This window comes from Lolium rigidum, chromosome 2 (assembly GCF_022539505.1).
Source record: "Lolium rigidum isolate FL_2022 chromosome 2, APGP_CSIRO_Lrig_0.1, whole genome shotgun sequence".
Taxonomy (NCBI): Eukaryota; Viridiplantae; Streptophyta; class Magnoliopsida; order Poales; family Poaceae; genus Lolium; species Lolium rigidum.
The window spans coordinates 40,126,761-40,152,436 of NC_061509.1; the positions used below are offsets into that span (position 1 = coordinate 40,126,761).

At 42.0% G+C, this 25,676-nt stretch overlaps 2 protein-coding genes and 2 long non-coding RNA genes across 4 annotated transcripts; 2 read left to right on the top strand and 2 right to left on the bottom strand.

Annotated features, from left to right (window-relative positions):
- Nucleotides 1–194: 194 nt before the first annotated feature.
- LOC124689556 (putative F-box protein At3g16210) lies at nucleotides 195–2,438 on the bottom strand. The gene is made up of 2 exons (XM_047223069.1): nucleotides 1,343–2,438; nucleotides 195–455 (listed from the first exon to the last, which is right to left on the bottom strand). Exons 1-2 carry the CDS (start codon nucleotides 2,436–2,438, stop codon nucleotides 448–450), a joined length of 1,104 nt encoding a protein of 367 aa, XP_047079025.1. The 3' UTR covers nucleotides 195–447.
- Nucleotides 2,439–5,825: 3,387 nt separating this feature from the next.
- Nucleotides 5,826–8,391, bottom strand: LOC124689557. Its single transcript, XM_047223070.1, has 2 exons — nucleotides 7,269–8,391; nucleotides 5,826–6,228 (listed from the first exon to the last, which is right to left on the bottom strand). The coding sequence occupies exons 1-2, from the start codon at nucleotides 8,389–8,391 to the stop codon at nucleotides 6,182–6,184; spliced, it is 1,170 nt and encodes a 389-aa protein (XP_047079026.1). The 3' UTR covers nucleotides 5,826–6,181.
- Nucleotides 8,392–16,914: 8,523 nt separating this feature from the next.
- On the top strand, nucleotides 16,915–21,084 carry LOC124691621. The gene is made up of 4 exons (XR_006999018.1): nucleotides 16,915–17,377; nucleotides 18,873–18,936; nucleotides 19,985–20,151; nucleotides 21,014–21,084. It is a non-coding gene; the product is annotated as an uncharacterized LOC124691621 (long non-coding RNA).
- A 1,881-nt stretch (nucleotides 21,085–22,965) lies between these two features.
- Nucleotides 22,966–25,676, top strand: LOC124691620. Its single transcript, XR_006999017.1, has 4 exons — nucleotides 22,966–23,213; nucleotides 23,334–23,424; nucleotides 24,227–24,347; nucleotides 25,543–25,676. It is a non-coding gene; the product is annotated as an uncharacterized LOC124691620 (long non-coding RNA).

Sequence of the window (25,676 nt, forward strand, 5' to 3'; positions counted from 1 at the left end):
ATCTAAAATTTTAAGCAACTCATCCACAACTTCACACTCAGAGCATCCCAGAGAAACCAAAATATCAATGAAACACGTAGCAAATAGCACCAGGTATGGAGGTGCAATTCATTCAACATTCATTAGTCAGAATTAAGCTTCTAAATAGTAAATACTGAGCTCGGAACGACAGTAATTCAACAAACAGACACACAATGGGCATCACGGTACGTAAGACGAAACACGAAATCTCCTTGCCTGATACAACACTGAGACTAATCAAACACACACGCATAGACTAGATTGCTTAAAAACCATCAAGGAAATGAAATGAACCACGAGCTTAAATCAGGTCAATATCCTTCTTGGTTCTTGCCGAGTTAAGGAACATCTAAATTAGATGATGGATGGGGGTTCACAAATCCACTTCACAGCTCATTTCTGCATCACGGCCACCTGGATGTCACTCTAGATACCTGCGGAGAAAGCAATACCATCAGCCAAACAAACTTGTACTATGCTTCCAGGAAAACCCTCTGGAAGTTCCTCTCAATTTGTTTATGACTCAAGCAATAAACATTAGGTTTCACCATTGCAGAAATTGTGTCAAAAGATCCAAAGTTGAATCATCTCAGCGTTATAAACATTATTAACATATGAAACAGAGAATAATATTAGTGTAGTGGCACACCTTTAACTTCTAATATTAGCAGTTTTAGCTACATCTGGTCTGAATATATAGAGGCTATAATAACAGTGGGCACGTCAGGGCCTCATGGTCATGGAGCAGGGAAACAGAAACCTTTTACAAATGTATTAGCTAGCTAGTTACTAACAAATCAAATTCTATAAAACTCATGCAGTAAGTCGTAAAGCAAGAGGTCATGGCGCCATGCATCATCTTATCAACTGATACTTCCACTGGTCCACAATGACTGTCATTTTTTCACTCTTCACAGCATCAAACAATAATTTCACACAAGTTAAATCGCAATAGACTAGTACGTATAAGAATGTTATTAGTGAAGAGACAATTTTTCATGATAGATCTAGTAATGTAATCATGTGTTCAACAAGAATTGTTACACATCCATGGTGGCCAAAACTGAATAAACTAGAATGCACACAAAGCATAGCTACATATAGATTAGACCAACCAAATTATGTTAGTGGCTAGTGGGCGGTTACAGATTTATGCTGAAGGGGTCACCAAGCAGCAAAATAAACAATTGACATACGGTATTTAAAATTGCTAGCTTAACACAATGATGTGAACATCGTTCCATCAACCCAATCGTTGGGAATGGGAAAGTAGCTTGGTTTTGTCATCCGAGCATTGTAAATGAAGGCATGCTAGTATTACCTGCAGCATAGACACTTTCAAATGGATGCCAATGATGCAAGTTGGCTAGGGGAAGTCTCTTGGACTGCAGTGAGTCAAGCTGAACCATGAAGACACCGACACCGGACGACAACAACACCACATTGTTTTCCTCCGCTAACCCAGTAATTTGTAGGAAGAATTTGCTCTTTAAATCAGGGATGATTAGCTTGTCTAGTTCAAAAGTTCTTGCCAGCATCCACGAATCAACACCTTCACAACTGGTCTTCCTCTTCCATAACTGGGCGCTGCCACCTGACGCTGACAGAGAGACCATACCAAGCCCACCACCATCTGCTCGCATAACTGAGTAGAAGCGACTGTGCTCGGAATCCAAGCTGGCAGGCAGAGGTATCACTGCTAGACTCTGCCTGCCAACATCGAACTCGACGATCCTTGAAGACCCCCCAAGCCTCATCAGCAACATGTAAAGGGAACCCCCGACGAGCACAGCAGGCTTGCTAGGATGAATCACGCCCCCAGATGGAACCGGTGTTGCGATGAGATTACCCCATTCGCCGGTCTCCGACGAGTAAACACAGGCGACCACTCCTTGTTGCACGTCAGTTCTTTCCAAGACCACCTGAAAGTGGTCTGTGTCTCCGACACCGGGGGCAGCGCGAAGCACCGCTCCATGGAAAGTCTTCTCACTGAACACCGGGGGAATAGCTAAGGGGTGCTCGTGGCCATTGAAAGGGTCCCACACCAGGAGCTGGACGGTCCCCTGAAATGTGCGGAGCATGAGTAGGAAGCCATGGCGGCATCCGAGCAACTCGAAGCTGCAGTCGCTGGCATCGATCGGAAACTGGAAGCGGCATTGCGGGACACGATTGGGGGGATCCAGAGTGGGCTCGAAACGGAGCTCGTCGCCATCTCCCATGAAGAAACCGAGGAGGGGACGGTTGCGACGGTGGTGGATGCGGAAGCGGCGGGAGAAGCCTGGGTCGGAGGCGACGCTGCGCAAGCTTTTGCAGACGGCGGAGGCGCGGGGGAGGGACGACGGCTGCGGTGGGAGGCGGAGGAGGATCTCGGAGGCCAGGTCGCCGTCTTCCAGCACCGCCGCCGCCGACGGCAACATCTCGCCTGCTCAGAGCTCACAGTAGCCACAGCGTGAAGTGGAAGTGACCTAAAGTGAGTGAGAGTAGCCCACTAGAACAAAGCCCACAACTTCCAATGTTTACCTATCTTTGTGGCCCACGAACACACACAGTGCAAACACACTTTTTTTTTTGCTGTGCCTGCGTTTTCAGCCACATTTCAATTATACTGTACAGACCAGGATTGTCCGTGTAATAGAACAAATATATATTTTGTCGCCCTGTAACTAGTTTTTTTTTCTCTTGAATGAGCTATGTTCCACTGGAAAAACATTTGGTAGCTTGTAAATTGCCTGGAAATATTTAATCCCCAATTGGGTTTTCTCCCTACAGCTCTACAGCTAACCTTCATCATATAAATAGCATTGTATCAGAACTGCATTCAGTTTTCTTTCTGCATCAACACAGACAGCTTCATAGTGTCCCGTCTACCAAAACATAGATGCGCACCATCCGCCTATGTCATCAGTTTAAGATCAGGTTGTTTTCACGGTGAGTGATGCTGCACCATCAGGACTATGTATTCAGAAACTTGTTAAGAGCAAATTTTAGATCTTGAGACACAAACAGTTTATATGGAATCATGGTGTGAAAAATTGCTAGAATGATTAACAAAAAAAATTATTTACAAAGTTTGTTTTACTGGTATGCCATTTGTATAAAAACTGCATTCTATTTTCTTCCCACATCAACACATTAGACATGCACCTTCATACGGGCTTATCTAGGAGAGAGAAAGCCTGCGCTTGTCTAATCAGTTTAAGATCCAAGGATATTTTTCTAGTGAGTGATGCACCAGCAGGGATTATGTTCAGAAATGAATACCATGGCAAAATTGGCTACAAGACACTACCACTTGAGCGTCATTCACTCACCAAAGCACGCCCCATGATCGATTTCATATAATAGTTGTGAAATTAGCAGTGAACTCAAATGTTGATATATTGCCCTCGGATGCCAAATAAGAGCTCTCACAGTGAAAATTATGGGAGTCTCACTGCACCAGTTCTAAAGAAGCAATGGTAGCTGGTAAGAAGTTGAGAGCAGCGGCCATTGCTGCCGTGTGCATGCTCCTCCTCCATCATGCTCCCCAGGATTGTATGATATGATCGTTCAACGGCTGTGATTGTTGGAGCAATCAATAGAATGGATTATTTCTTGTTTCTGTGCAAGTTAGTGAATCTCACCTGATATTGATACCTAAAGGCATACACCCATAATACAAAAAATGTCAATTTGGATTTGGTTTGTCTTACTATCAAAAACATAATTGAGAGGAAATGCATATGCAATGTCGTCAGAATCGTGATTTTGGATCAGAACATCTATGGTAGGATCGCAAACCATATGATCTTAACTTTTAGAATCGTAAAATCAACGATTCTACTTAGCAGAATCGTTGAATCGGGGTCGTAAAATCGTAGAATCGCATAGTAGAATCATGATTCTGACAACTATGCATATGTTAGCCAAATCATCAAAGCCTTCGCCATGGATTAGAGATATGCAGAAGAAAAACATTCATGTAGTAGGAAAATAGCATCATTCCTTCCTAATGACGAACAAATTACCAGACTATCATTTCTACTGAACAAATATAGATTCAACTTACTGAGTTCTCAATGCACAACTGGATGAGCGCATGCAGCTAGGTCAAGGTAGATGCAAACATAATCAAACGACTACTGATAATAGAAGTTTGTGAATGTTAAACCAAAGGCGGTTATCAATGCGTAGTGGGAAATCCATGCTACTACTTACTGCTTTGGACATCAAGTCCTGATCAAGCTCGGAGCAAAGGCAGGAATGATTCAACATACAGGAGCTTCTTCCCAACTCCCAGGTCAGATTACTGATGCGATTCAACACTCAGCAGTCAGTATTTAGCCACTAAATATCAAGCTCGGAGCCAGATACAAATTCAACAAAAAGTAAAAAAAACACACACAAAATGGGACATCAAGGAACATATGCAGACACCCGAAATTGAAATCTCCACGCTTGACACAACACAGAAGGTAATCAAAAGCACACACTCAATTGTACGCAAGAGTTGACAGGTCAGCATGCCACAAATTCAGGACAGTTGATGAATGTCTATGGAAATGAGATAACGGACAGAAGCTAGCAAATTAAGCGATTAATTCCTCCAAGTGCATGGTCAACACTCCACAAGTGAAGTACTAATTAATTAGAGCAAATCAATGTGCCTACAACCTTCACGACAGTTGACGGATATGAGATAATAGACAGAAGTTGGCAAATTAAGTGATCAAATCCTACAAGTGCACTTGAAAGTTACATAGAGGGCCAATCTCCGCATCAAGCATACAAATGAAAGAAATTACCCAACAGCCCATTTCTGCATCTCAGCCACCAGAATGTTATTGTAGAGTAGATACCTGCAGAGAAAGTAATATCATCAGCCAAAGAAACTAGATTCACAATTTCTGTATGAATCAAAGAGAAAACATTAGCTTCACATTTTTTGGAAATTGCCAAAAACTCCAAAGTTTAACTGACTAAGCAGTATTAGGAAAAATCAATATCGGAAACAGAGAACAGCAATAGGTAATTTGTAGTCTGGTAGTACACTTTCGACTCCAACTATTGTAAGATTTTGGCTACACTAGTCTGAGCACAGGCCAAAAGAGGGTCTCCTGGAGTAGGAATCATAAATTCTGGCTAGCTCATAGCCAACTTACAGAAATGTACGAGCTAGCTAGTCACTAACAAACCGAATTTTATCAACTTCTTGAGGCAAAAGCCTCAGGCAAGGGACCCTGCCTCATCTTACTAATTGATACATCCTTTGATCCAAAATTACTTCCATTTTTTACTCTGCACAGCATTAAGAAGTACTTTCAGCACTATATTACTGATAACATGCTAGTAAAATAATGCATGTTACTAGTTATCTAGTCGTGTCATTTCGATCCCCTGTTCGGCATGAAGTATTAAATATCCATGGTGGCTAAAACTGAAATATTAGACTGCACATAAAGCATAGCTACATATAGTTTGGACCGGCCAAATTATACTAGTGGCTAATGCCCAATTAGATATATATGAAAATCTGGTGGATAACAAGTGACATGCTGAGAAAATGTTTAACCAAACAGCCTTAAACCAGAATTATCATCGATAAAGCTAAAATGACTCCAAGCAAAACGATAAACAGAGGTATAAGATTAGCAAAGGCATACTCTTCCAAGTATTGTGTCTATGGTTACTTCACTAAGGTATTACGATGATCCAGAATAAGCAGGAATGTGAAATGGCAAACCCTATAAGTCTGTATGAATAAAGGAAATATATGAAAACAAATGCTTGATTAATGCTACTTACAGCATATGCACATACATACTAGGACTTGAGATACACAAAACAACGAAAAAACAGTTAAAGGTGATGCAGCAACGAGTAAATAAAACTCCCAAAGTAAAACAAAAATATATTCCTGAAGCACGGCAAAGGGTTAGTTCATTTGCTACTACTTAGCATGACAGTAGTCTCTCTCTGAGCAGGGACGAACATATGCACAATAGAGAATGAGGAACGGTTCCAAGTCATCGGTCGTTGGAGGGTCTAGAGTGAGAAGAGCCTACACTAACATAAGGAAAGGATAGCACTACATTATTTGATGGAACAGATCAGATAACTAAACATACATGCAGAAGATAAACTTACCTGCCTAACCAGTACATCACGACAGAAAGTCCTCTTAAGTATTGTGCGGAAGATCAGTTGCATCATGTCCACCACTATTGCCTGTTTATGCAAGCATAAGAAGTCAAACAACCAGTAACAATCCAACGAAAAGCCAAACTCATAGCTGCAGTTTGAAAAACACAACAGTTTTGATACAGCATTAGGAATAGATAAATAAACTATACGTCTACACCTACCTTCAAATTTAAAGAATATATTGAGAACAGTATATAGTGATGAACATTGTAAAAATGTAGAACGTGCACACTCAGACTAGTGCTGGTCAGAACAGACAAGTTCAATTATTAAGCTTGTTCATTGCCATATCAGAAAAAAAAGAAATACTAATAAATCCTACCAAAAAAGTGATCAAGAGTTTTCAGATTAAGTTATCTTCAAATATTGTTAGCATTAAAATGAAATGGACTCTATTTATTAGTTTTCCCATGTACAAATGGACTTGCCACTCGCGACACACTATCTGAAATGTGATAGAATGATCAACTATTCGTAAATTTCAAAGAAATTAATCATTACCGATTTAAGATTACTAGCAAGATTAGCAGAGACAATAATACTGAATGAAAGAATTAGAATTAGCTCTAAGAATACAAATTTACCTATTGATTGAAAGGATTTTTTCATGAGGATCTCAAAGAATTCGACAAAGCATGACTTGCAAAATTTTAAGTAAACTGGTGAAAGACCAAAAAAAAAATGACTTGATACTTAATAGTATCAGTTCTGAAAGAAACCAGCAGCGGACTTTGATCAGTTAGTCCTTACCAGCAATAATAATGTGGCATGATCTAAAATATATCATGCACAAAACTCATAAGCAACTTCAAGTCAGCATTTCAGTGAGCTATGTCCTAGTACTAATTCCAACTGTTAATATAAAGTTACGTTATGTTTTTTAGTTGCACATATTAGGTTATCTCTAGCACAGATAATCGAACTTGGCAAGCTCTGTATGTCAATATAACTAACCCAAATTGCTTGCATTATGACTAATTATTCACAAACCATAACCAACAAATTAAACCAATATACAGAAGCTGTAACAGATAAGACGCAAGGACCAAGGGCCAGTATCATACTTGGAAGGTAGAAGCTCATGTAGGGCAGCACGCTAAAGTATTCTCCGGGCTCATCAACCTTCTTAACCTGCCCAGAACTGAGCTTGATCATGAACAAGCCAGCACCTGAGCAAACGAAGATGACACCCACACCCTCTGCAAAGCCGACCACGGATAGTTCGTCTTCAGGATTGGTAACAGGTATTGTTTTCTCCAGCTCGATGACCCTGTATTGTACCCATTCTGCAGTTTCATCTGCATCCACCTTCCTTGCCCACGTACAAAGGGTGGAACCCTGAATGCAGGTAAAGCCCAGTGAAGTGCAGTTCTCCACTGCCGTGATAGCAATGCCGTGCACCAAGCAATGTTGCGGCGGGTCAATCATGGATAAGCGGTCCTTTCCCAAGTCATACTTGGCGATCGCGTTGCCCCGCCGAACAGTGAAGTAGACTGCATCTCCGACGAGGGCGCCTCGCCTAGGCTGGACATAGGGTGTGTAGAAGCGTCCCAAGGGTCCATCTGCACGCGCCTCTCGGGTGTGCCGGGCGTAGATTTCACAGGTGTTGTCGAGGCATACTGGCGAGCTCCACTCGCCCGTGTCTGAGGAGTAGACGCTCGCGAGTATGATGTCCTTGTACTCGTGGGTGGCCGCGAAGACGACGCGGAAGGGCCCGCCGCGGCAGTCGAGGTGGTCGCAGCCGTCGGCGGCGCAGAGCACGGCGGCGGAGTAGATGAGCCAGTCGACTTCCTCCGGCTCGGGCGGCAGGTGGTGTTTGTCGCCCGTGACGGGGTCCCAGACGAGGAAACCCGGCAGCATGTGGATGAGGACGCGGCCGTGGCGGCAGTCGAGGGGGCGCGTGCGGCGGCGGCCGCCGGCACCCGGGTGCGGGAACTCCGGCATTGACGTGGTGGAGGGGAAGCGGGCGGGCGGGTCCCCTTGGAACACCATGAGGCGGTGGAGGAAGCCGAGGAGGGGCGGGGCGCCGTGGAGGTCGCGGTAGCTGCGGCGGAAGCCGGGGTCGCGGATGACGCGGAGCCACGGCTTGCAGACGAGGGCGGCGCGGATGAGGTGCTCGGGCTCGTCCGGCGGGAGGCGGAGGAGGATCTCGGCGATGACGTCGTCGACAAGCGGCGGCGGCGGCATGGTGCGCTCGTGGTTCGGATGAGGATTGGGGAAGGGTCCGTCGCGAGAGCAGTTTGGCAGTGAGATTAAAATAAAGCCCAAGAGTTTTTGTGCACAGAAGCGTCTACGTGGTGCAGTTGGTGCGTGGAGTCCAAAGCGTCTACTCCCCCGCCACCGAGGTCCATCCAGAATCCCACGCGGCGCCTCACATACACATGTACAGAGCGGGTCAACAGCGGTGAATTCAGCGTCCACGCCTCAGCTCAATGTACGGTCAGCTCAACGCACGCGCGCCGTTCGCTGTCAAAATCTTCACTTGGCATGCGACCCAACCATCGCTATGCGTACGTGCGGGAGCCTTCCGATTGATAATCAAGGCTCGTTCGCTCCGTGTCTTTAATTAATTTCCTTGAACCGACCTCCTCTATACACTAGTATTTCTCTCTCCCATCCATCCGCGCTTGCTGGTCGACTTGAAACAGAAGCCTACTTCTCTCGCTTTGCTACGGATAATGGATCCATCGCCGTTTAAGAGTGAAACCGGCGCTGGATAAATTGGATAAATTGGATTTAGGGCCCACCACCGGCAGTGGCGGCACGGTGACGTGGCAGCATGCCGCCACAGCCGATGGCGGCAGGGCCCACCACCCGGCGTTCGTCCAACGTGTCGGCACCACTCATGGCGGCAAGTCCTGCCGCCACCGGCTACGGCGGCATGTGTGACGTGTCGCTTGGCCAGCGTGCCGCCACGGTAGTTTTAACATTTGCACTCAGAGGTGATCTTTTTTAACATTTCATGATCTTTCAAAATTTCTCGAGTATGGGGAATTCGTTGGGGAAGGGAGGGAGAGAGAAGGATTGCTGGCGCGGCCTGGACCAAACAGTAACTCAGAGCAAAAGGCTAGTGCACGTAAATAAATAATAAAGAAAAAATACTGTAGGTTAATTAATTTGTGCCGGCCGGTCCGTCTCAGCGCGCCCACGAATATAAATAGGGTAAACAAAAGAAGCCACTTCATTTCATTTCTTCCATCGCCCTCGACGCCCCCGCTCGCAATTAATCCTTCCTACCTTACGATGCTTGGGTCTCTGCAAATTAAGTTAATCATCCGATCCGCCTCTTATCTAAAAAAAAATTAATCATCCGCCTAAGTATCAGCAAAGGAATAAAAAAACAAGAGCGCCGTCTTATAGCTAGTACCGTAAGAGTCCATCACATCGATCGTTGCTTGCCTTCTCTTTTCTCATCCCGATCGCTCGCACACAACAACAACGTACAGTACGCGCGCGTAGCTGGAAAGACACATGGATCGACCAGCTCCTTCGTTGCACTCCCCATGGAAAAAACTAAAGTCCTACTTTTTTCCCTTTATCTTACTCTAATAATAGTTAAAGAGTGTTCCAAAAAATGTTAGTACTACCTTATCTAATCTCTATGAACTTTAAAAACAAATTAATAGCAGATAATAATAATGTGGGCGGCGCAAGCGTCCCAACGAAACCTTCTACGCGCGGAGATCCGGACTGGCAATGAGTGCATCAGCCGATGAACCTCCACGACGTCTGGAGCCGAGGACCTCGCGCCGCTCGTCACGCAGAAATAACATCACGGCCAGCGAGAAATAGAGTACCGCCTTCTCATCGTCGAGCGGGACTAGCGTGCGGCTCGAGTGGGCGGTCCGCTTCCCCGAAGACATCACCTCCAACAAGAAACACTTCGCCACGCGCAAGGCGCCGCAGAAGGCCGCCGAGAAGGAGGACCGCCTCTTCCGGAGGGCCGACAAGGCGGCGAGGCGCGCCTTCATGGAGGTGCCGGTAGTCGGTCCGCAGACCATCTCCGACAACAACAACCGCTGGGCCGATCAGTTCAAAATACACATGCATGCATGACCATCTAACGTAGAGCTACTCCATGCATGTGTGACTTTTTATTTCCATTTCATATATAGGACCAAGTAGCTTGACTCACCGTGGAAGAAAAATCACATCAAGACAATGTGCTACCCAAAACTCCATGCACTAGTCGGGGTCGAAGACGGCATCACAAGGTAGTGTGCGAATAAAAGATGCTCTATACTGACACATGCCTGAAATATGTCGACGCCATCCTCAAAAAAGCTAGCGAGTGTTTTCCAATATGGTCAGTAACAACGGTGCTAGTTCCGATGGCAGGTCGGGGGTCGCTAGCCGCTTTTTTGGTTTCCCATGTCTTGTGTAAAAAAGTAGGATCCCGCCTATGTTTCACTTATAGTTCATTTTACCCTTTTTAGTGCAAATTTCTTATCTCAAAATTTGCACTAGAAAAAAACAAAATGAACTACATGTGAGATTTAGGTCGGATGCCACTTGACACCCTATTTGCATGTGCATATAACATGTTGCAACGTACACAAAGAGTAAACTCACATGGAATCACCACTTTTAATAAAATGCTGAGGTGAAGACGACGTCCTCGGGACCCTGTTGAATAAGCTTCTCCTAAAATGGTGCGAGAAGGGACAAAAACCCTTAACCTTTTGCATGGGTCCCTAATATGGGTACGTAAGGGTGGTTTAAAGAGGAAAACCCAATACACAATTCTGAAATGGAATTTCTTCATAAAGACTATCCCGCATGACAAATTTGAATTTATATGACATAATTATCACTTCAAGGTCGTCAAGACCACTCTTGTTGGAAATTAGCATGTTTTTGGGTTGGTCATATTCATATGACTCATTGTAATATAAATAAACTGTAAGGATACATAAAATCACCACTTTGGATGGAAATCTAAGGGATTATGCACCAAATAGGGTTTTGCGATATCTTGCGAGAAAGGTTCGAAAACCCTCCCCCTTTTTCATATGGTCATATAAGAGTGGTGTTAATAGGGAAAGAAATAAACAACTTTTAAGAGGCACTTGGTTCACAAGAAATGGTTCATTTGTGGTAGTTAGCTTCCTAGTACTATTTTCCGCGTCTAAGTAGTTGAGATGATTTAGTGTAGAATTTTGGAAGAAAAATCACATCAATACAATGTACTACCCCAAACTCCATGCAGTAGTCGGGGTCGAAGACGGCATCATAAGGTGGTGTGCGATAAACGATGCTCTATATTGACACATGCCTGAAATATGTCGACGCCATCCTCGAATAAGCTAGCGAGTGTTTTCCAATATGGTCCGTAACAACGGGGCTAGTTCCGAGGGCAGGTCGGGGGGTCGCTAGCCTCTTTTTGGGTTCCCCATGTCTGGTGTAAAAAAGTAGGATCCCGCCTATGTTTCACTTATAGTTCATTTTACCCTTTTTGTGCAAATTACTTATCTCAAAATTTGCACTAGACAAAACCAAAATGAGCTAGAAGTGAGATTTAGGTGGGATGCCACTTGACACCCTAATTCCATGTGCATATAACATGTTGCAACATGCACAAAGAGTAAACTCACATGACATCACCACTTTTAATGAAATGCCGAGCTGAAGACAACGTCCTCGGGACCCGTTGAACAGGGGACGCATAAAATGGTGCGTGAAGGGACAAAAACCCTTAACCTTTTGCATGGGTCCTAATATGGGTATGTAAGTGTGGTTTAAAGAGAAAAAACCCAATACACAACTCTGAAAATTTTGAATTTATATTGCAAAACTCTCACTTCAAGGCCTTTGAAACCACTCTTGTTCGAAATTAGCATGTTTTGGGGTTGGTCATATTCATATGACCCATTAATATAAATAAAATGCAAGGACACATGAAATCACCACTTCCAATGGAAATCTAGTGGTCGACATAGCAGGGGCACGAAACATGGTTTCGCCGAAAACCGTATGAGCAAAGGTTGGAAAACCTCTCGCTCTTGCATGGGATTATAATATAGGTATATAGGGCCATGATACGTAGGAAAAGCCAAAGTATAACTTTGAAGTGCCATTTCTTGCCAATCTCACATAAAACATTTTGAATTTAAAGTGCATAAATCACCACTTGATTGCTAGCCGTTGGTTGCTCTTCCGCGGCGGTTGATGAGTTCGCGCGCCATTCCGGTGGTTCCGCGTGGTCGCAAACGGTCGTTCCACGTCCATTTGCATCGTCTCGTTGGAGATGCCCTAACACCTGGAGACCAAAACTCTAAGCGCTACATGTTCGGCCAATGACATGGATAGGATCCGTCTCCCACGGATTCGACCACATCGTGGACGCCCTACGGATCCAACGGATGAAAACGAGTCCCACCTAACCTAACAAAAGCACAAGCTGCAGGCATAACTATCTCCTCGCATTCATCTAATCTAAATCTAAAAAGAAAAAGAAAAACTCTCTCCTCGCATTCACTACTGAACCCCCACCGCCTCGGTTCCCCTCCGCATTATCTCCTCCACCCAACAACGGAACTCCCCAGACCACCGCCGCCTCTCGCGATTTCCCCCGATCACGGCGAGCTAGCCCAGCGTAGGGGTCAAGCGGGCCAAGGGCAGTGATGGCCGGAGCTGCAACCGCGCGCCGTTCAACGCGGGTGGCCGGCGGGGGATGAGCTGATGGTCGGATTCGCGAGGTGCTGTTGCAGGCCTCCATGGGGATCTGCTGCCGGAGACCCCCTGGACCATCTCCACGAGCTGCTGCAAGTCAGTCCGCGATTTCGCGCTGCCGGCCACCATTCCGTGTCGCAGCAGGACACATCTCCCGGTGAACTCTCTCCCCTCCATGTAGCCTGCTAAGATTTATTTCTTTCTTTCCTTCCTTTTTAATTCCACAAGTTTCGTTTCAGATGTCATCAGCACCAGCCTATACCCGTGTGTTTTTGGGTGTGCCAGACTGAACGAGCCTTTGGTGATCGATCCTCAACTTCTATAGGATGTTGCTCTGTTTTCTGTGGCAGTGTACGTCTGAACCCAAAGGTGGTCACTGAAGAATCTCGCCTTTTTGCCTGCTGCTAGCTGCATGTGTACAAGTATATTATGTGCTACTGTATATGTCGATCGGTAGCTGCTAGTATGTGTTAGCTGCATATGCCAAGTACAAGCTCGCGTACTGCTACAATGCTACTACTTGAAAACCACTTTGTTTATTACGTCGGTTAAAATTAGAACGGATTATTTGCGTGTTGTTTTGATTTGTAAATAGAAGAGTTGTATACTGCACTATTTGCTTGTGAATATATAGATGAACGATAAACAACCCCTAGGGTAAAGGTGTCAAAAAAAACCTGAACATTGGTTCTTTCTTTCCTATTGTATTGAAACGTGTAAGCCTGTATGTAGTAGATAAAAGCATCCGTGTATGCACTGCATGCAAATCCATTTCACTAATTCAGTGTCGTTTGGATAGGCATTTCCATAATGTACATTTTCTGGTGACGCATTCATGAATACACATTCCCCTGTGTTTGTCGCTTGATTGGTTCCAATATGTGTTGCTGTATGTTAACGGTTGTCTGACCAGTACTTGTGCTAGTTTTAATTTGGATCCCAAGATATTGTCGGAGATAAGGTGTATAAACCTCGATGTAACATCCTCAAAGAAAATTTGGCTTGTGTTTCTTCTATTTTATCATTTGCAACGGATGATTTGTTCAGACTTAATTCAATTTCATAACTTCAATTTTAAGTTCCTATATTAATGATCAATTGATAACTCTATTGTCACTCGAAGTTTAGCTAGTGATTACATTGTAGATTGTGTTGCCATTTCATTCCTAAAATTATCAATAATATATGACCTGCTGCTACATGCAGTTATAAGAGCACCAGGAATGGACCGCCTCCTCCTCCTCCTCCTCGTTATAAGAGCACCAGGAATGGACACAGTGAAGACCCCCTATCGCTGCGGAACACGACACTCTTGACAATGTCTCTGTGTGGGAGTGGTCTGTTTCTGCATAGGATGGAGGAGGTGAAGCAACCGAATGGTTATCTGCCTATTTGGGGAAGCCAACTCGGCTCGTGCGGTTTAAAGGTGTGTAACTTTCTATTTCTCTAAAATAATTATTCTTGTTGAGATATTCTCTGTTACTTATGCACTTTCATTTTAATATCTTTGGCAGGGACTAAAATTATACCTACAAATGTAACATCCCCAAAGAAATAATGTCCTGTCATTTGTAATGGATGACATGTTCAGACTTAATACAGTTTCATAATTTCAAATTTAGTTTCCTATACTAATAATGAAATGATAAACTGTATGGTCTCTTGAAGTTTAGCTAGTGTTCATTACATTGTCGATTGTGTTGCCATTTCATACCTAAAATTATCAATTATATCTGACCTGCTGCTACTTGCAGTTATAAGAGCACCATGAATGGACACACTGAAGGTCCCTCGTGCAGCGGAACGTGCGACACTTGACGATATCTCCGTGCGGGAATGGTCTGGTTCTGCATATGATGAAGGGACTGAAAGCAGCCACATGGGTCTCCTCCTATTTTGGGAAGCCATGTCAGCTCGTGCGGTTTAAAGAAGGTGTGTAACTTTCTATTTCTCTAGAATAAGTATTCTCGTTGAGATTTTCTCTGTTAATTATGAATTTTATGTTTTAATTGATTTAGCGTGGACTCAAATTAGACCTACCAGTCCCGACTACGCTCAAGGTTACAAAATCACGTTTGCGGAATGCTTCCCTATCATGATAGCCTCCAAGGTACAGTTCTGTTCAGAGTTCACATAGCTTGGATTGTTCGATGTTGTACTTATATACAGATATACATGCTGCTAAACACAAAACTCAAGTTGACATTTCACTTGATTGCAGGGCTCACTGGATGGACTAATCAATCGATTTAGACCGAAGTAAGCATGACACTGCTATTTGCTGGGTTAATGATATGAACTATGATTACATGCTGGCTTTTACAATTACGCTACTTGGTTTCTAAAAGCCATGGTTTCCTTTGACATTATTTTAGTGGATGGATGCCACTCATACTCAGAAGATCGCTGCAAAGCCTGCCTAGTCCTGATATGGTGAGATAATCTTCGTGAAATTGAGAAGTATCTATGGACATGTGAGTAACTCAACAACAGATGAGTTATAGTTTTTCATTAGCCGTTAGTTATGTGTTCTTCATTTGTTTCATGTAAACATAGCACCACCATAGATAAATAGTAATAAATATATACATTCAAGGTTCGCAAGGAAAATATGAATAGAGTATACTCTATGCTTACTTCCATGTTCACTGATTCAGGTGCACACCGTTAATCAAGAAAAAGGAGAATTTGGCACCAAACCAACTGAACCTTTGCTGGCATTCCGGATCCACTGAAATGATCCGTCCAAGCCACATGATTGGCGGCGGCCCAAGACTGGCGGAGTGGAGGTGTGGATGATAATATGGTGTTTGCATTCGCGAGGTGCTGCTATCGGTCTACATGAGGAGCTACTGCTGGCGACCACCTAGATCCCTAGACCACCTCACTGAGCTACTGCTGGCTAGCATTCCGTGTCGCAACAGGACGCCTCACCAACAACCTGCTGCAGGTGAGCTCCCTCTCCTCCATGTAGACTACCTAAAGCAATCTCTTAGGTCCTGTTGAATATCTCTTCTAGTGTGCCTGCATCGGATTGTGTCAGATCAGAGACATGCACCTCCTGCTCTGGTTCTCTCTTTCGGAGACAGAGATCGTGGAAGCACAAGTTGTAGATAAAAGAATTTCGTGAAAATGAATGCTAACGATTTGCTATGTATTTCCTATTGAATTGACTTTTAAGTCAGAATGTAGTAGATAAAAACGTAAATCCATTTCACTGAAGCCAGTGTCGTTTGAATAGGCAGGTCCATACTATATATATGTTGGTGATACATACATGTTTGCTTGACAAAATCAAATGTTGTGTGTACATTTACAAGAAATGGATGCGCTACTTTTTTTTTGACTCTGTTAGATGCTTTCTGGTTCACATTGTATTGGATTTTCCTGCTCATGCATATAGTATTTGTTATATAGGCAATCGATCTGGACAGTGATAGTGCTTGTTAGCTAGCACATTTTCATTTTGGTCATAAAACTTACTGATCATTTTCGTGTACCGGAACCTCTTGTTTCTGGCTTGGTAGCGCTCTCGTAGCCAGCATGGATTGTATGTGCCCCTGGAGCCTTCCACTGGTCTCCCTCGTTGATGGCACATTCCTAGACATGTGGTGTTCTCCCTTGCCGGTAGGACAACTTGCTGCTGCTCAACACCGACGCACTGAGATCGGCGTCGACAAGCTCCAGCTCTTCTACTATGTTACGATCACTCGCAATTTGTAGCTAATAGATGCATTGAATTACTGCGTTGCTAGTCAACCACACTAGTTTCACTCTGCTAATAGATCATTGAATTATTGCTAGTCAATGATGCTACTTTTGTAGCAAATCGATCGGCGTCGGCAAGCTCCAGCTCTTCCCCTGTTTTGCTCTGCTCTGCTGTAGACTATGATGTGTAGGAGCAGCCATACTTGGGCTCGATTCAGAATCTACATTCTTGGTGTTTAGGTTGTCTTACTTGATGGAGTTGAATGGTTATTTTTTGGTAGCTCCTAAGAAAAATTGAATTAATTATCAATGCATGATCCTTGTCTCAGCTTCCCCTTCTTTGTTAGTTGATAGGGCGTAAATATTTTAAGTCTGCATGTGTATGCTAAAAGCGTCATCTTGATGATTCAGTATGACCATAATAGCTGATTTATGGCCATGTTAGTGCCCTAATGATGGTGTTGTAGCGATGTTCCTAGTATATGCAAACAAACATATTTCTTACCTGGTGCGTGCTTTTACTTGATCTTGCATACCTCCCTATGTATTTGCTTTTTTTTTCCTAACAATCGGACTGAATTTTGTGCTTGTTTGGAACTTATCTACTACTAGACCCGAGACCCTGTTGAGCATGTGAAGGTGGAACTAGCATCGTCATAGGCGTACCTGCATGTTGCCGGGCAGGTGGCCTCCTGCTAGTAGATGGTAGGCTCCCGAACATCTAGTGTACTGTAGTCGCCTCTACGTCGCCTCTGCAGCAGTAGGGCACTTACTGGCCTCGTCTTCGAAGAAGGTAGTACTTCTGCAACGACCATCTGTTTTGTGATGGATGGACTGATGAATGAGCTGATTTCATCAAAATCTTATACCTTTTCTCTGGATGCAACATTCTCAGTCTCACTGTGTATAATTTGTTCATTGACTGGCTTGCTCCTTAATCTTCATGTGGATGTACTTTGTTTCAATGTTGCAATTGTTTTTTCTGCTCAAGCATATATTTGTGGCAACTTGTATGTGTCTCCCAATCTTGTTACCTGAGATTGTTTTTGAGTTTAGAGTGTTTCTCCTCACCTCCTAGCTTCTGATCCTATGCTACTGGTGCTAGTGGCGCTTTACTATTGATAATGATGTGCATTGTTATGTGATGCTCTAGCTCCCGGGGTATGATTTACTAGGTGTTCACGATACTTGCTGTCACTTGCCAATTTTCTTATTTAATGTGTGTTTATGATGGTACATGTGTGTTGCCATACTCTCCTTGATAGTTATCAAGTTGAGCTGCTGGGTTCCTAAGCCAATGAGAAGGCTGCATCAGTAGTGTTAACCACACATGTCTTTATTTTTTATATGCCGAGTAGTGCCCTTTGTTTTGGATTTAGCTGTTTGTTGAATGTTGGCTTCAGCTGGCTGAGTGTTTTGGATAGAAATATCTGCCTTTCTAGTGGACTTCCTTGATTTAGTTGACTTAATCAAAACCAACCTTAAACTGCGAGGTCTAATATAAGAGGGTTTTTTCTGTAATGTTGCCAGATCTGGACTAGATATCGAAAGTGTGTTTTCTATTTTCTGATACACAATATATGTTGCCTAAAATGAATCTTTTTTTCCTTATTGATGCATATACCGTTGCTTATCTTGGTAGGTATCTCATTAAGTCTATTGTTCTTGGGTGTTTGGTGCCATAGCTATGTGTATACCCTTGTACAGTGAAAGAGTTGATATATGTGTTGGTTATAAAGATTTAAAATCGTATTACTCTCCAGTAGATCCTAGTACTATTTGACTTTCTCTCAAGAAAATAAGTATTATTTGACTTTGTTTGGTCGTGATTAGAACATGCAACCTTGTATTTGATATGATGATGTTAAAAACAATCTGGTGCATGATCACCTCGAAAGAAAGTTTCATGGGATTTTTTACCAATGTTCCAGTCAATTCTCTGTTGTTCATGTTCGACCTCTACCATAAGGTCAGCAAGCCAGGGGCTGAGTTTGGCTGGCACTAAAGCTACGTGTTTAGTAGTTCGTGCCACATTTGCCAAGGGCAAGCACATATGTGCCTTGCATTTGCTAATTCAATCATATAAGATTATATTTTGGATTAGGTCATGGATTGCGGGGTTAAGGCCAATTCATGTTTAAATGACTTGTATTACTCCTCTCCGTTTTCCTTTACATTGGCACCTTTTTTCTTCCATTTTTACTGAACTTTTTTATTTTTTTTCTTTTGAATTCTGTTCTTGCAAATTATATCCATTAAATGTGTTTGATTGTGACTATTTTGTACAGGGATGCATGAAAGGATACACAATACCTGTTGTAGATATATGACTACATGCAGGGGTTATTGCTGGTAAGCTGTTTGGGTGTGCATTACAGGTTTGGTATATGGTGGTGAAGTCTTGGTGGTTTAGATTCTTGTTCTTTTCTTCACTTTGAGGAGGGTAGCAGTTACTAGTTGGTGACAACACTCCTTTCTTGCTTCCTTCTACTCCTTAATTGGTAGCTATCTTGTAAGGTGTTGGGTGTCTTTTGGTATACCAAGTGGCTTTGTTGTGCACAACACTCCTTTTTTGCTTCCTTATACTCCTTGATAGCTATCTTGTAAACTGATGGGTGTTTTTTGGTATGCCGAGTGGCTTTGCTGCTTATTGGTTTAATGTTTGGACGCAATTGGTTTTCTTGTAGAATCTTGGAACAAATATGGACATAGCTGGATTAAAACATGAAAGCTAAACCACATACCTAAATAAGTTTCCTTTTGACTAATTATGATGTTTACCTTACTAGGAGGTTCTGAGTTGTATATTTCATTTTTTAAGGTTTAAATTTTGGTGTGAGCTTGTCCATGTACACACAGATACGTTTCAATATTAGTTAGATCTAAACATCCACTCTTAGCGCTAACTGCTCAAGATGCATGCCCCTTCATTACAGATTAATATAAGAAATTCGAAATTCGACATGTTTATATGAATCTGAATCAAGGTTTGAAATCAATTTCCACTGATATCAATTTCATTTTAATTGGGAAAGTGTAGCATTATCTTAATGCATGAATAGGGTCAGAACTGCCCAAGGATTCTAATTTCTCTTTATTTAGTTTGCTTCAGGATCGGGATTTATCTGTTAGTTCTTGTGTGAAGCATTTGAATTGGTGTAGGTTCTAGATTTTTGTCTTGCTTAGTTAGCATCTGAATCTTTTAGGCACATGATGTGAATAATCTAACTTCCATCTACTTAGTAAATGTTAATGTCTAATTCTGAATTTTTAGGATCGTTGTGGTGCTTGCTTACCTTATAAAGGAAGGATAGTTTTTATTTATACTGAACCTTTTTATGACCAAAAATTTATGATAGAATGTTTCGTGTTTAATGGTAATTGCTTTATTTTAAGACAGAAAATTTGAGCGGGAGAGCTGCGCTGTGTGCTGACGGGCGGCGAACATGCCACATGCCGTGCTCTCGTGGCCTGGACCGAGAGGCATGAGAGTACCCCTGCCCAGACCTAGACGAGGACCGAAGCCTGATGCTACTCCATGTCTTCATTGGGTGTGGTTCAGCCATAGTGAGGCTCCTGCACCAAGATTCGTTTTTGTTTACTACTTACTGTGATATATATGATGTTCTTCATCTTTGATTATTTGTTGCGCTTGATTTTGTATGTTCAAATCAATTGATACATATGCCTTAATCTCTATTGTTGTGATTATTCAAATACACCATAGCATTGCATAGTTTGTGAACTGATTTATTTAGAGGAATAAAGCAACTGTTTTGTACATGCGGTTTCTATCATTTTTATCTTCTGAATGGGATGTGCATCTTAAACTATCAGTGATCCTTGCTGTTGTACACTATCAGTGGCCTTTACTTTACTGTTATACATCAACTCATGCTTGTTTATGTGATTGTAGGCTTTGCATACTTTAGAAGACGGGTTAGTAAAGTAATTGCTAATTATAGGTCAGAAGTTTACATGTGCTATCTTTACTCCAAAGCTGCCGTTCTCCGAAGTATAAAACTTATTTTTATATATTCGTTTTGCGATTCCAAAGACAGGTTCATGTCTATGCCAGTTTCCATGATGTGCGGCACATTGTCTTTTTTTTCCAGCTGGTTTGATTCACTTGCTGAATATACACTCGGTTATTTTTCCCAATGATGCAATTTATGTGCCATGTAATGGTGTAGGTGTTACATTTTGTGAAATATTCTACTATGATTGATTAAAAGTTTAATCCTGACTTGTCTCTTTTATTCTGGTTCTTTCCTTATCTTTAAAGCCACGTTGTTCACAATAATTCCACTTAGGTCAATTGTTAATATAGCAAACATGTAGATGTGTTGTGTGGGTTAAGTGGACAGCTCTTATTTTTTTACTTTGCCAATTTCAGTGTACTAACCATATGTTGTTCTTTTTTCTCAAGGACAAGGAGGAGAGGGAAGCTGGAACCGATAGCCATACTACTTGGAATCAGGATGACCCAGGGAACGCAGAGACATGGCTTGGTCTCGCCATCTAGCTAGCTGGTTCTCCTTTTTGCTGATATCATCAGTTGCATGATGGTAAGCTTTATGTAGCTTCTGAAAGCTGAATTTGAACATCCCAGACATGTTTATCTGCATGAAATTATTTGTTTGGTGAAGCTATCATATTAACTCCGGGAAATTCCCTTACAACATGATCCTAACTAGTCCCTTGTATCTGTTAGTAGTGTTAGTCCGTATGGGATCTCGATCTTTTACTATTTCAGAAAAGAAGCCGTGATGCTTATAATTACAGTTTCATCTATTTTACATGGTGTGAAATCTTGGTAACATGTAGATTTCCATGTGCTTCCATTTTACATAGAAGCTTTGCCTTTTTTTTTTGCCAAACTAATGGCATTAAATTACTTGGTAGTGTGGCACTAGAAGTAATATGGGAAAGCAAAGCTAGTATTTGCATGTGAGGTTGATTGATGTGATTCAGAATTTATCTACGTATATTGGAAATGCTCTGCCGATACCCCCATTTACCTCGCCAATGGTTTGACCATACAACCTATGTATATCGATGGATTGACATGCACTCCAAATCTTGTTCTCATAAACTAGTTATTAGCTTTGTTGTTGTGCTAATTCTGATTATGAAATACTACCTCCGATTCAAGGAATAAGACGCCCTCGTTTTACGTGCTTTTCGTTTGACCAATAATTACTTCAAATATACAAAGGTTGTCCGTATGAAATTAGCATCATTAGAAAGTGCATTTCAATACAAATCCAACGATACTAATTACATATAATTTATCAAAATTTTGTTGCTCAATTTTTATTCCTTGAGACGGAGGTAGTAATTAAGGCAGTGTATTGTACTTGACCATGTGTTGTTATTCTTGAAGAGCAAGGAGTAGGCAAGATGGGACCAATAGCTGCACTACTTGGAAACTGGAGGACCTTGGGACAACCGAGACAGGCTCCATGCCTTTGCCTCGCTATCTACCTTGCTGATTCTACCTAGCTGATGATGATCAACATTTGAACAATGGTAAGCTTCGGGTACGGCCCATAAATGCCACTTTGAACCTGTGAGTGCATGAAATCATTTATTTGGTGCAGCTACCATCTTAACTCGTGTGGAATGCGCTACATAATGATCTTAACTAGTACCTTGATTTTGCTTGTTATTAATGTGAGTTTGTACATCTGTATGGGCTCTGGATATGTCATTGTTTCCATAAATGAGAATTGAAAGCGTGATGTCTGCAGTTGAAATTTCATATAGGTGACATGGCGAATATCTTGCTAACCTGTAGATGTGCAAGTGTTGTCATGTTTGCAGTCAGAACTCTACTAAATTTTTTGGTCAAACAATTGATAACAACAATTAAATTATTTCTAGTGTAGCACTAGAAGTACTCCCTCCATCCGATGAAAATTGTCTGAGATTTGTCTAAATTCGTATGTATCTGGATTCTAACACTAAATAGAATCTAGATACATCCAATTTTTGACAAATCTCAGACTAGTTTCATGAGACAGAGGGAGTACGTTGGTTACATTTCTAGGTTCAGATTTAGCTCAGGAAGTGGAAAGCTAGTATTGGCATGATTGTTGATTGTACACAAGTATGCACATTGCATTTTCGGTTACATGTTTTTTTTATTTATGGCGATTTCCAAGGTGTGCATGTGTTGTCGATGCTGCTGGATATATCCAATCTAGCAATTTTATCTTAGTGTTGGATATATCTAATTCATATCTTTGTTGTTGTGCTATTTCTGGCTATATAATGGATAAGATCAGAGTTTGTGGAACTGATCATGTGTTGTTCGTCTTCAGGGGCAAGGGGAAGACTAAATGACAAGTTTAAACATAAGGCCAAAGACCCAGCTTTAAAGTAATAAAGCCAGAACGGCAGAGTTACAAGATGCTGAAAACAGCTTACAAACATCAAGGACCAAGCAAATGAAAGATTACAAAGAACACAACTTGGCTTCGATGCCATCATCTAAAGGAGAAGGCAAAGCGAAGTAGAGGCAATGACAGACAAGTGGGAGGTGCACTAGTGAGCTGGAGTACCCAGGCATAACCGAGACATGTCTAGTTTCTTCTTTTCTGCCGATAAGCATTAGTTGTGCAACGGTAAGTGTCATGTAGCTTCTGATATCCTTTTCTTTCTTCTAGAGCATGTCAATTTCTTGGGATAAACACCTAGGATTCTATAACTTTTGTTAATTGTGTTATATTAAGTATCTTTTGCAGGATTTCCTATCACTGGAATGTTGCCTTTGAGAGCATTTTTGTAGCAAATAAGACTGCAGTATGGTGCGGTGGCTGCAATGCTTGGCCTCAGGTACATCCTTTGTTCTCCGGCTCCCATGTGCTCTGTTATGCCATGTATATCTAGCCGTTGAATGGGCGGATGATCTAACTATATTGGTGACATGAAGTCGCTTCTTTTGTTTGCTTTAAAAAAAATATCAAGTGCACTTTAATATTGAATAGCCTTTTGCATTTGTATACATCCCTCACAATGCTTTGTTTGTATTATACATGTTGAATTAGCTCCATTGAAGCCTTAATCAAGCTAAGCATAGTGGCACATCACACTTTTTTGTTTATTTGGTTTCTGTCACTTTTGATGAAATACATAACATTGGTATCAGCTGCTGCTGGCACTAGTGAATCGTGCGTGTTGTATTTTGTGGCTGACATTGAGTTGGAAAAATAATTGATAGCCTTAGGGGAATAATATATGGTGGATTTAGTTGTGCAGTTAAAGAAAATGTATTGATGTTGCTTCTTCTATTTTTGGGTGTGAGCCATAGTACAATGCCTAGGGGAGGTTAACACATACACACATACTCCCTCCGTTCCTTTTTAATTGACTCGGATTTAGTACAAACTTGTACTAAATTCGAGTCAATTAAAAAAGAACGGAGGGAGTACATACGAGCATGGTGTCCTTTCCTTTTTGTTTCAAAATTGCTAGCAAGCATTATATGCATTCACATGTTGTACGGAGGAATCACCACATGATGGATAAAAATAATCCAATTGTTCCCTGTAAAAAAATTAGGATTTGAGTTGCTTATGTATTATGTGTGCAATCTTATTGTTTTATTGCGAGAAGTTAACCTATGTCTTTCCATCAGGACAACTCTTGGTGCTGCTACTGTGATGGGCACAACTTCTGGTGCCTCCTCATTCAGCTTTGTCCTTGCTAACTTGCGATGTTGGAAAGCGATGGCCTTCCTCTACATCTCAGTGTTTTGGGTGAGCTCCTGCTTTACCGCTTATCTCCTCTAGGTTCTTGTTCTGTAATCTAGCCTTTGGCTGATGAGTACTGCTTTGGTTCCTTATCTGTGATATTTAGGATTCGGTGAGGTTTATTTTAGTTGCTAGCCGTTGTCTTGATCGTAGTGTGCTAATTGCATCTGTGGCTATATATTGCTAAGTTGTTACTGATGTTAGAATTTGTTAGTTCTCTGGCCTTGTACTTCTCTTCGGTCATATTAATTCTCTTGTGTATGTGTTGTTCAGTGGTGAAGTTGTTAATATTGGGTAGTTGATCAATCAATATCAACACATGCCTAAATCCTCAGTTTTATGTTTAAATAATTATGCACAACTTGAAGATGCATTTATTGTTAATTATTTTCATGTACCAACTTGAATGCTTTCTCAATGTTGATGAACTTGGCGAGGCGTACTACTGACTGATGAAACAGTGGTTGCTGCTGTGTATCAAACACCATTGTTCTCTGCTTGTAGTTGCATCGCTATCTCTCTAGGATATTTATCTAGATATCTCTCCAGGATATCGTCGCAGTTCTGAGTTCATGTGTAGAGTTGCTTGCATGTTGCAAGCTTGTAGCACCATGGTATATTGTTGGGATGCTTTATTTTAGCTTTGAAATATATTGTGTGAGAACAATCTTGGTAGTTTATATCGAGCGAGGTCTCATCGGGAAAAAAAAAACTTTCTTTTAGTAGTAGTTTGTACTGATGATGCTAGAGTGCAAGGAAACCAAGGGTTTTGACAATGGTATTACTTAGGCAAGAATCTTTCTTCTCCCCTTGTATCTCTATGTGCTAGGTTATAGCACGGCCATTGAGGCTAGGGTATTATGTGCTCCAGCCATCTATGACTCGGTGGTCTTTTGAGAGATTGGTATTAATATCATGTGTTGGTACTTGTGAGCCTTCTTTATAGTTTTATCTTTTGACATGTGGTATTAATATTGCGAGCCAGGTCTATTCCATTGGTTTTTATTTTCTCCTTGATGAAAGGTTTATTGATTTTCATGTGTTTGTATAGATGAACAATTGTTTTGGTACCAATCATCAATCAATTTCATTGTGTTGTATTTTTGAGAGCTAGAACAGTCACTCTCTAGGTGGATGCATGTGTTCGTCGATGTGATTGTGTACTGGATGCTGGCAAGTTTATTTGTTTCTTCTTTCCTAGTGTGCAGGTTGCTGAGCTGAGTGAGATTGAGAGGCGCTGGCTCAAGATGGGCTGACCTGGATGATGCCCCGAGGTCCTGCAAACGAGAATGCCGAGTTGGGCCTGGCAGTTGGCGAGCCCCCTCCTGCCCTAAC